At 57.5% G+C, this 12032-nt stretch overlaps 1 protein-coding gene across 1 annotated transcript; it reads right to left on the reverse strand.

Annotated features, from left to right (window-relative positions):
• Positions 1-1321: 1321 nt before the first annotated feature.
• Positions 1322-3610, reverse strand: LOC123721787. Its single transcript, XM_045681601.1, has one exon. It carries the CDS (start codon positions 3608-3610, stop codon positions 1322-1324), a length of 2289 nt encoding a protein of 762 aa, XP_045537557.1.
• Between the last annotated feature and the right edge of the window lie 8422 nt (positions 3611-12032).

Consider the following 12032-nt stretch of genomic DNA (forward strand, 5'->3'; position numbering starts at 1 on the left):
TGGACCTGGGGCGGTGCGCTTGCACTGCATTTTAATCTTGGCCAAGTTTATCTCCGCCTCGGTTACCTCCGGGACAGAACCGGCCGGTATCGAGGCGGAGAAGTCATATTCGGTGCTTCGGGCGCTGAGAGGGAAGAGCGCCGACACAATAGATGTAAGTAGTGCCGGGTCTAGAGTTGAAGTAAGGGGGGGAGCCCAGGGGCGCAGCTTGCTCATAACGAGTTTGTACGGCCGGCCCCATGGGTCTGACTCTAGGCTGCTCAAGAACTCCTCCCAGGCCTGGTCTTTGGAAATGGCGATCTCACACCGCAGGGCCTTTTTGGCTTCTTGGTATGCGGTGTAGAGACGCCGTTCCTGAGACTCCTCCCATCCGGGACGTCTTCTACGGTATCGAGTGTACCGGCGGCGGGCAGCCACACAGGCAGAGCGCAACTGTGAAAGGCTATCCGACCACCAGTACACTCGATTACGTCGCCGCGGCGACGGTTGAACTTTGTTCATGGCGCAGTCCGATATGTGCTCGAGTACCTCGCCAAGCCATTGCACACCGTCGTCGACACATTTATTCTCCATTCTGTAGGACCACGTCCCCACTATGGCGGCGAGTTCCACTGTCTCTCGGTCTAGAGATCTTAACGACCACATCTGTCCGATCTCCTGGGGAATGGCGATGCTCCGACTGGTCGGGGGCGCTGACGAGGGGAGAATATCGAACCGGATGTAGCGGTGGTCCGATAACGTCTCCACCTCAGTCAACACTTCCCAGCCCTGCACGCGGCATGCCAGGGCGGGACTCGCAAGGGTGACATCTACGACAGACCCGCCCCGCATGCGCACGCAGGTGTGCACGGAGCCCGTATTAAGTGGCGCCAGGTCATGTTGCGCCATCCATGACAAAAGTATCTCGCCGCGACTGTCTGAGACCGAGGATCCCCAGGCCCTTGATTTGGCATTTAGGTCCCCGGCCACGACAACCCCGAGCGGTCTTCCCCACTGGACGAGCGAACTGACCTCTTCCAAGTATTCTTCAAAGTCTGCCAACGGACGATTTGGAGAGAAGTATACGCCAATTAAAGCCATGCCGGCGACTTTGACACCGACACATCCTCTTCCTCTTTTGGAGGAAACAATTGGGGGGTTGCCGCCTGTGTATATCGCGACAAGATGTTCTAAGTCTCCCACCCAATTGTTTCTATCCGGGACCAGATACGGCTCGGATGCCACTGCTAGGTCTATCGACCACTGTGCCAAGCTCTGTATAAACAGATCCTGAGCTCGGGCACAGTGGTTGAGGTTCGCTTGAAGTATTCGAAGGGCCATATTAATTTTGCACGGCTTCCGCTATCTCCATTTCTTCCCCGCTCGGTGGGGGCGCGCTACGTGCTACTTCCGCTAGCGCTCTCTTGGGGACCGTTTTTCTGGGCGCCGAGCAATTTAAACTCCCCAGCCGGTGTTTGGCATCCTTGCCCGCCGCCGTGCACAGGATGCAGTTCGGTTGCGACGGGCAGGATGCGGCCTTGTGGCCTTCTTGTCCACATTTATAGCAGAGCCGGCTGCGGTCCTCCGCGTCGCAGCGACTCGCTGTATGTCCTTGCTGCATGCATCGGTAGCAGCGTAGCTCCCTTGGTCTGCCAATCGTGACCTTGGCAGCTACCCAGCCCACTAAGAAGCGGCCGGTCACTAGCTTCTTTGCTGTTGTGACAGGGACCTGGGCCCAGATGTCGAAAAGACCATATCTGTTCTGGCGGAGTTGGCCAGCTCGGACCTGGTCTGCCGTGCATGCCCCTTTTTTGATTATGGCTTCTTTGATTTCTTCTGGTGTAGTAGAGTCGTCCAGACCTTCGATCTTAACGTCAATCATTTTTTCGGGTCTGGAGACCTTAATGTCGTCACTTTTGTAAATTTCCTGGAGCTTTTGCGCCAGGATATCTGCTTTTGGGGCGCTGGTGGCGCCGGGGATGCGGATGATAGTAGCCCCGGTGACCGCCCGACGGAATTGCACCGCTTCTACGCCGATCGCCTCTTTTAAATCGAGCTTCGATTTCGCCTCTTTCAGGACGCTGCTATACGTCAGCCCCCTATTGATGGCCGCTTCAGTAAGTGTAACGACCACGGCAGAGCTCCGAGGCACTTTAAGTCTCTGCGGCCGCGGTGCAGGCGGGGATGTTGATGCCTGCGTGGGAGCCGCTTTCGACTTGTGCCGTTGCGCTTTACCATTCCTCCCTACGGTGACCCAATTTTCCTCGAGCGCGTCCGGGTTAAGAGGACGGCGAGGAGGGGCATTTGATGGTGCTACGGGGGCGACAGAGGAGGACTTAAGGTTCTCGCCAGTCGACGGCCGAGTTTTCTTCTTCTTTTTGGTTCCTTTTTTGGAGCCTTTTTTGCTCTTCTTGGGCACGGTAGGCGGCTGGCGCGTGAGCCCACTGGAACCGGGCTGTGCTGGCACCGGGGGCGCCTTCGTCCCAGCTGTTTTTTGAGTACCCGAAGATGGTGCGGGTTTGGGCTTCGCGGTCGCAGTCGCATATGTGCGGTCTTCCTTGTTTTTATCCGACGCCAATGGTGGTCGCATATTCCTTTCAGGGAGCAACCTATCCTCTAGGGAAGCCAGGCGGGCGTTGAGCATACCGCCCACCTGGACCATTACCGCCCGACATATGTCCTCTAGGGAGGACTCTGCTTGTGGTTGTGGTGGGGGCCGGACAGGGACGGCCTCCATTGTCGTGTCCATGAGGGCATTGGCGGAACCCTGTTTCCGCACCCTCTCCATCTCCTGGCGCATCTCATTCAGCTCCTTGCGGAGGCTGGCCATATCAGCTTGCAGGCGGGTGTTATCTGCCTGCAAGGCGCGTGTTTCATCCGATATCGTCCTCTGCGCAAGGCCAGCAACGTCTTCCTTAATGGCACTGACCGCGTCTTGCAGTGCGCGCACGAAGGTCCCTTTTAAGTTGGACGATTTCTTTGCAACTTTCTCAACCACGTCTAGGCTGGACCCAATCCGTTTGAGGACGGTGGTCGCCGTGTCTTCTTCGTTTGCCATTGGCGCGGCAGTAGATGGGCCTGCCGCGACTATGGCCGAGCGGGTCTTGCGGGCCTCCAAAACCGAGTCGAGGAGCTCTGCCTCGGCTCGTGCCCTCATCTCCGCTTCTGTCGCTCTTCGTAAAGATTCTTTGGCGGCCGCCAGCCCGACGTATTCGCCGGTAGTTGGCGGACGGCCGCGTCCCCTTCTTTTGTGTACCCCTTTGGCGGGGGTGTCTGTGGAGCTGCCGCTCAACTCCTTATCTCTGGGCCTCTTCTGGCCGCGGCCCTCACTCCAGAATCTTCCGGCACCTTCCTGGTCTAGGGACTCCATGGAAGCAAAGCGGCTGGAAGCGCTTGCCATGGAGCCCCTGCTGTCTGTTGAATCTGAATCAGACAGCCTCCTCACTCTATCTCTCTCCTTCTCCTTCTCCTCTCTACTTCCTCCATTTGACCCTAACCTTCTCTCCTCCTTCACACGGCGAATGGCCCCCCCGTATACAATGGGGCCGATGGGCCGGCTGTCCGACCCACCAAGGGATTCCCCGCGAACGGGACCCTCCCGGGTAGTTTTTTCTTTATTCGTCGCGCTCATTTTTGTTTTTTCCCCTTAAAAGCCCCCCCCGGTGTTGCCGCCCTCGCCGCTGGTCTCCCACCAACGATTCATCCCTTCGCCGGGCGGCGATGCTTGGGATTAGGGTGATTTTTTATAGAGGTTTTCTTCCTCGCAGCCCCGCGCTCAGTGCGCGGAGCCCCCGTTCCCGCTCCGTGCGGGTTTACGGTTTGCCCGACGGTGGCCGAAGCCAGCCGCCGCGCGGGGCGTTTCCGCCCAGAAAGGGGTAATTTTTTAGAGAGGTTTTCTTCCTCGCAGCCCCACGCTCAGTGCGCAGGGCCCCCGGTCCGCTCAATGCGGATTACGGTTTACTTGGCGTCCACCGATCATGAAGACCAGTGGGCGACCAAGTGTGGTGTTGCCACCAGGGTAATTTTTTATAGAGGTTTTCTTCCTCGCGGCCCCACGCTCAATGCGCAGAGCCCCCGTTTCCGCTGAGTGCGGACTTGCGGGTTTGTTGGTGTTTGGTTCGCGGGGCGAAAAAAGCCCTACCCCAGCAATATGCCGGGGCGTTCCCCTATCCACCACCCGGGGACGCGCCACGTCGGAGTTCACCTCTCCGCCCACTCGGACAACCGAGCAGGTCCGTGGAACCTAACCTAACCTTTTTTTTTTTTTTTTTTTTTTTTAAGTGGAGAATGCGTTCCCGCATACACACCGCGCCTGGGGATGGCTTGGTGGTTATGTTGGGCTCTCTCCCGAGAAGCGGGAGCATACCAACTAAACTCCACTGGTTTCCTCGTGTCACCTTTCACCGGGGCATGGGTACACTATAAAGTATTCTTCACACGCCCCCGGCAGTGATTGGCTCTACGCCTCCTCGTCCTTCGACCTCAGCTGTTCGCGCGGGAAACCGTCGCGCCCTCGTCTACTCTTCCTGAGTGGCGAGCGTCCCCTAGCTCGCCACCCGAGTTCTGTCAGGGTGGGATATTCCGGGCGAATGCCCGTCTTCTCCCTCCCGTGCGGCGGCTGCGGATGGCGTCTTGACTAGCCGCCTCCCGTGCCCTCTCCGCCTCCTCCTTGATGTTCATCACAACCTCGCAAAATTCTTGGACGGCCTTCCAGGCCCCGTCCGATTCCACCATCGATGTTATTGTGGCCGGCAGTGAGAGATCATTGCCCACTACGGCCACGAGGTCTCGTCTCTGTTGTGTCCATGCCGGGCACTCCGCCAGCGTGTGCTGGGCAGTGTCCTCGGGGCAATCGTCACAATGGTGGCACACTGCAGACGGCTCCCTCCCAATCCGGCGCAGATAACTGCCGAAGCAGCCATGCCCCGACAGCACCTGCGCCAAACGGAAAGTGACCACCCCGTGTTTTCTCCTCAGCCACGCCACGAGAACTGGACAGATTGCCTCAATTGTCCTGGCACCAGCCCGCGTCTGGCGGAGGCGGCGTTGCCATTTGGCCACGGCTGCTTCTCGCCTTTCCTTTCTGTGGGTTTCGACCTCGACCCTTAAGGGCGGGGGTCCGTCAGTCATGGTTCTTCGCTCGCGCCAAGTGTGGACTGCCGCGAGCACCTCCGCCTCTAGCACCCACGGCAGGGAACCCGCCAGGGCGCAAGCCGCGTCGTAGGATATGGTGCGGTAACCACGTATTATCCTTATGGCCAAAGTTCTTTGTGGCCGATGAAGAATGTCAATCGTCCGGTTGTTTAGGGCGCCGCTCCAAACGGGAGCGCCATATAATGCCATCGACCTGACGACGCCCATGAATAGGCGCCGACAGGCAGATTTGGGTCCGCCGATGTTGGGCAGTAATCTGCCAAGAGCGGCGGCCGTACGCATCAGCTTGGGTCCCAGTTTTCGGAAGTGGCCCTCAAATGTCCACTGTCCGTCTAGCGTGAGGCCCAGGTATTTCATTTCGGGCTCGATGCCAATGTTCACGCCACCGACGATAATGTGGGCTCCCGGAGGAGGCCTGTTCCGAGGTCCGTGAAAATAAAGGGCCTCGGATTTATGCAGGGCCACCTCTAGGCCCAGACCACGTATTCTGCCCACCACTTGGGCTACTCCTGCTGTCGCGAGGATCGCGCATTCTCGGTGCGTGCGTCCCCGCGCCGTTATCAGGGTGTCGTCTGCGTAGCAGGTGACGTCTACGCCTCGGATATTAGCGCCCCGCAGCACCCAGTCGTAGCCCACATTCCATAGGAGGGGACCGAGGACTGAGCCCTGCGGTACGCCACACGTGACCTCATGACGACACCACTCGTCCCGACTTCTGTACGAGACCGACCTAGATGATAGGTAGTCGGCCACAATCCGACACAAATACTCCGGCACTTGGTGGTAGCGGAGGGCCTCTATGATACAACTCCAGGGCATGGTGTTAAAGGCGTTTGCGATGTCGAGGGACACCGCAAGAACGACCTCGCCCTGGGCAATTGCTTCCTCCGCTATCTTCTTAACCCGCATGATGGCATGGACGGTAGACCTGCCCGGCCTGAAGCCAAATTGCTTGTCATCCAGGTCCGGGCCGACTGTCGCCATGTGCTTGACGAGGCGGTTGGCGATGATCCGCTCAAACAACTTCGCCACTTCGTCAAGTAGAATTATTGGCCGGTACGCTGCAGGGGAATCGACTGGCCGGCCCTCTTTTTTAAGGAGAACCAGGGAGCCGTTCTTCCAGAGCAGAGGGAAACGCCCTTGTGCAAGACAATCACCCATCAGCTCGATAACTCTTTCCTCGTATATTTCCGCGGCTAGTACCCAAGCACGGCCCGGTATGCCATCGGGCCCCGGGGCCGTCCTTTTGGCACGTAGCCGGTGGACCGCAGCCCCAAACTCGCCAGGGGTGACTGGTGGTATGTCCTCGACGGGATCAGGATTTTCATTCCTGGTGTTCGGAATCCTGTAAGGCGGCGTGTGAGCCTCTCTATTTGGAAAGAGGGATGTCACCACTTCCTGCACCAGTTGGGGCTGGAGGCTTTGCGTCAGAGGTGATGCCCGCGTCCGGAGTTTCCCACGGACCATCAAATAGGGGCGACCCCACGGATCTTGATTCAAAGTCTCGATCATTTCCTCTCGCGCCCTGTCCTTCGCTTCGCATATCGCTCGGCTCAGATCGTGTTTAGCGGCTTTATAGATGTTGTGTAAGCTCGCCTCGGCGATTTCGTCTCTTTGTCGTTTCCGTCTTTGTCGTTGGTACCGGCGTCTAGCAGCTACGCACACATTGCGCATTGCTGCTATGTCTGTAGACCACCAGTACACGTGTCTTTTCCGGGGTGGGGGGCCTTGCCGCGGCATCGACGCGTCACATATGCGAGTCATCGACGCACGCAGCGCGGCAGCCCTTTCGTCAATGTCCAGGGAGCTGTCCGCAGGCGACCATGTTTCGACCTGGGCAGCTTCAGTTAGTACGTCCTTGTTGAGTCGCTTCACCACCCACCGTGGAGTGTCCCGGTGCAGCGACTCCGGCCCCTGATGTACTGGGGCCGTTGGTGTCTCCGATATTGAGAAACGGATGTAACGGTGGTCAGATAGTGTCTCCACACCTTCCACCACTTCCCAACCGCACACCCGTCTCGCTGTTGCAGGGCAGGCGAACGATAAGTCCACGATGGAACTGCCCTGCGGCCGGACGCATGTAGGTCTCGACCCCCTATTTAGGAGGCAGAGTCCCATGGTCAAGGCCCACTCCTCAAGTATAGCACCCCGGGCGTTCGTGGCCGTGCCACCCCAGGCAGTGTTCTTGGCATTGAAATCCCCCATTACCAGCACGGAACGGGTGTGATTTCTGCCGACGAGGATTCCGATGCGATCGAGAAGACCCTCGAACTCTGCGAGGCTTTTGCTAGGGGCGCAATATACGCCGACGACCAAATTTCCACCGACTGTAGCACCCACGTACCCACGGCCCTTTTGAACCCCATCAAGAGTCGGGGAACTCATGGACCGGGGCACAATGAGCGCAACAAGATTTTCCTCATCCCCTATCCAGTCATCCCTAATGGGAACGAAGTAGGGTTCGGACACCACAGCTAACTGCGTCGACCACTCAGCCATACTCTGTAAGAGCAGGTCTTGAGCACGTGCGCAGTGGTTAAGATTGGCTTGTAAGATTTGGAGAGCCATTTCTGGTGCCAATTTCGTCCGTCTCCATAGCAACCTCTACTGACGCCTGTTGTGCTGGTTTTGGCTGTATCTTCCCTCTTGTGACTTTGGGGGCTGGAGCAGAACAGCCCTTGCCACCCAGTTTGTGATCCGCCGGTTTTTTGGCCGCAGCACAGATGGAACAGTGCGGCTTGGCCGAGCATTCCTTAAACTTATGCCCCTCTACCCCACATCGGAAACACAGCTTGCTCCTATCTGCCTCTGCACTGCATTGCGCTCTAACATGCCCCTTCTGCAGGCATCGATAGCAACGCAGTGGTTTTGGCTCAAGCAGCATGACGCTGGCCGACACCCACGATATTGTCAGTCGACCTACTGTAGCCACCCGTTTCGCAGTCTCTACCGAGCATTCTACCCATGCATGTCCTACTCCGAATCTGTCTCTTACGACGCCACTGCATTTGAGATTATCTTTGGAGCAGGCTCCAGCTTCGGCAACCGCCGCCAGCACCTCCTCGACAGTTGTTGAATCGTCTAGCCCAGAAATTTTTATTTCAGTCGTCTTCGCCGGTCTGGAAATCCGGACCATTTCTCCGCTGAATATTTGCGTCAATCTTTCCGCAAGGGCGTCGGCTTGCGGGCCGTTATCTGAACCCAGGACCTCAAACCTCCGCGCTCCTGTGGCACACACCCTAAAGCGTACCCCAGTTGTGATTCCGACGTCTTGCAATTTGATCTTTGCTTTGGCCTCGGCGATGACTGCATCGTAGGTGAGGCCTTTAGCGATAGCCTCCGGCGTTATTGAGACCACTACCGCCTCCGTCTTAGGTGAGCTGACTGTTGGTGGTCTTGGCGTTTTCCTCCTTTCAGTGTTTGTAAACACCCGTGTGCCCTCTTTCTTCTTCTTTTTTTGTTTTAGCCCTCTTTTTACCACTGTGCTCCAGGGCAATTCGCTGGGCTGTTGGTCAGCTGGCTCTGCCGCCATTGGCTGTGGCTGGGCCTGGGGCTCCGTCGTCTTCTTCTTGCCGGGTTTGCTCGGGGCTTTGCCCGGGGCTTTGCCCGAGGCTTTTCCGGAGGCTTTGCCCGAGGTTTTGCTCGAGGTTTTGCCCGGGGCTTTGCCTGGTGTTGGTCCGCTCTTTGCCTGATTTATCATTGTTGGTGCTTCCGGTGCGCCAGGGCCTGCGGGCTCAGGCCTGCTATCCGCCGCCAGCGGGGGACGGAGGCGCTTCTCCGGAAGGAGTCGTTCTTGTAACGCCTCAAATCTGGCGTTTACCATTGTGCCCACCTGACATAATATGGTGCGCACAAGCTCCTCATTATCATTTGTTTTTTGCCGTTGTGGTTCCGGTTGTATGGCCACAGCGGCTGCCTCTGCCCTCACGTTCGGTGTATGAAGGTGCTGTTTCATTTCTGCTACCTCCTTGCGCAGTTGTGCTACTTCTGCTCGCAGGCGGGCATTGTCCGCCTGCAGGCCTTTGGTCTCGTCAGATACGCATCTGCTTTGCAGAGCTTTTGCCATCTTCGTGATTTCCTCCGCTGCATCCTTTAAGGCGCGTACGTAGCCTCCTTTCAAATTTTTGGAGGTGGTGGCTACCTTCTTGATGACCTCTACGTTGTCCTTGATTATTTGGCTGAGGGAGCCGGCCGCCTGGAACTCCTCCTCTTCTGGGACCGACTCCGGCAGCCTGTGGGCTTGGGCTCTGGCCCGGGCCTCGCGGGAGGCAGCGACTACCTCTGCCTCCGCCCTCCTCTGTTCTTCCTCCCGTTCGGCTTGTATTAGAGCCAGCTTGGCTTTGGCCAGGCCGACATAGTGGCCCGTGGTGGGCGGCCGTCCTCTTCTCTTTCTGGGCATAGGGCTAGCCCCGCGACTATCTTCGGACATTGATGTGGTCTCCTCGCTCAGCATCAATTCCGTCTCCAAATCCATCTGCTCTTCTCCTCTTTCTCCTCCACCAACTTCCATACCACTCCCCGTCACATCCAAACCGCGTGCATCTAATTCCGTTTTCGAAGCCAATGTCGTTGTGTAATCAAGGCAGTCTTTGCCCCCCCCAGAGTACAAGGGGCAGCCCGGGGCCAAAGTGGCCCCGGGGAGGGATTCTCCCCCGGCGGTGCCGGAGGTACCCTCCTGGGGTAATTCTCTTTTTAAGCTTGCCATTCATACGGTGTGTCCGGTGTTGTCGGACACCGGAAACCGCCTTTTCGATCCAGGGTGAGGTCCCTGACATGATGCGCAACCTTGAAGGTCGCCGTCCTCCGACCGAAGTCCTCTACATTTTTATCGTGATGCCACACGTCCTCGACTATTTGCCCGACAGGGTGGCCGGTTTTTTTTTTTTTTTTTTTTTTTTTTTTTTTTTTTTTTTTTTTTTTTTTTTTTTTTTTTTTTTAATAATAATAATATATATATATATATATATTTTTTTTTTTTTTTTTTTTTTTTTTTTTTTTTTTTTTTTTTTTTTTTTTTTTTTTTTTTTTTTTTTTTTTTGACCGACCCTGCCGCACCGCGAGCCTTGAAGGCCGCCGTCCTCCGACCGAAGTCCTCTGCAAGTTTCTGTGATGCCACACATCCTCGTCCAAGCCACACATCCTCGTCCAATAGCCCGACCCAACGGGTCCACCGATGTTCCGCGAGCCTTGAAGGCCGCCGTCCTCCGACCGAAGTCCTCTGCAAGTTTCTGTGCTGCCACACATCCTCGTCCAAGCCACACATCCTCGTCCAATAGCCCGACCCAACGGGTCCACCGATGTTCCGCGAGCCTTGAAGGCCGCCGTCCTCCGACCGAAGTCCTCTGCAAGTTTCTGTGCTGCCACACATCCTCGTCCAAGCCACACATCCTCGTCCAATAGCCCGACCCAACGGGTCCACCGATGTTCCGTGGGCCTGCCCGGTATGGGTAGCCCTGTCCGGTATAGCCCCGCGGAACATCCCTCCCCTCCCCAAACAGGGTAATTTTTTAGAGAGGTTTTCTTCCTCGCAGCCCTACGCTCAGTGCGCAGGGCCCCCGGTCCGCTCAGTGCGGATTACGGTTTGCTTGGCGTCCACCGATCATAAAGACCGGTGGGCGGCCAAGTGTGGTGTTGCCACCGGGTAATTTTTTAGAGAGGTTTTCTTCCTCGCAGCCCCACGCTCAATGCGCAGGGCCCCCGGTCCGCTCAGTGCGGATTACGGTTTACTTGGCGTCCACCGATCATAAAGACCAGTGGGCGGCCAAGTGTGGTGTCGCCACCGGGTAATTTTTTATAGAGGTTTTCTTCCTCGCAGCCCCACGCTCAGTGCGCAGAGCCCCCGTTTCCGCTCAGTGCGGACTTACGGTCTACTTGGCGTCCACTGATCAAAGACCAGTGGGCGGCCAAGTGTGGTGTCACCACCGGGTAATTTTTTATAGAGGTTTTCTTCCTCGCGGCCCCGCGCTAGGCGCAGAGCCCCCGTTTCCGCTGAGTGCGGATTTACGGGTTTGTTGGTGTTTGGTTCGCGGGGCGAAAAAAGCCCTACCCCAGCAATGTGCCGGGGCGTTCCCCTATCCACCACCCGGGGACGCGCCACGTCGGAGTTCACCTCTCCGCCCACTCGGACAACCGAGCAGGTCCGTGGAACCTTTTTTTTTTTTTTTGTAACGAGGGAAAATACACTTCCGTACCCCTGCGCCGGGCAGTGCAATGGCGCAGGGAGTGTGGGACTCGCCTACAGTCGTTCAGCCATACCCACTAAAAACCCTCATGCCCACCTTAACGCAATGACCCGAGCTTTGTACCAGCTGAGCCATAACCAAAGCTCGGGCCGCGCGTCTGACGCCGAAGCGCCTCTCCCTAAGTGGTGAGAGCCAGAGAGGCAGGATCTTTTTTCTCCTACCACCCCAGCCCCCACCGGCGAAACCAACCGGCCCGCCCTCTACCCTACTCTACGTGCCGCAGAGGGGACTGGAAAACCAGTATCCCCCCTCGGCCTCTCCATCACGCATCCATCCATCTCCTCATACTGGCCATGAGGGCCGCAGGGGGCATGGTAAACCAGTACCCACCCACAGCCCCCACGACCTCACCCCACATCCGGCCACGAGGGCTGTAAGATGGGCAGGATAAACCAGTACCCACCCACACCCCCCGCGGCCCCACCACGTCGCATCTGCCGGTGCGACCCCGGTTGGGCATGGTCAGGGCGGAGTCACTGCTGTGACCCACCACTGACGGCCCTCTCCAGGTGGGTCGGTCATGTGCAACACCCAACACGATGACCGACCCTAGAGTTTGGTTCGCGGGGCCGAAGCCCTACCCCAGCCGAAGCCGGGGCGTTCCCCTATCCACCACCCGGGGACGCGCCACGTCGGAGTACTCCTCTCCGCCCACTC

This window comes from Papilio machaon, chromosome 16 (genome assembly GCF_912999745.1).
Source record: "Papilio machaon chromosome 16, ilPapMach1.1, whole genome shotgun sequence".
Lineage (NCBI taxonomy): Eukaryota > Metazoa > Arthropoda > Insecta > Lepidoptera > Papilionidae > Papilio > Papilio machaon.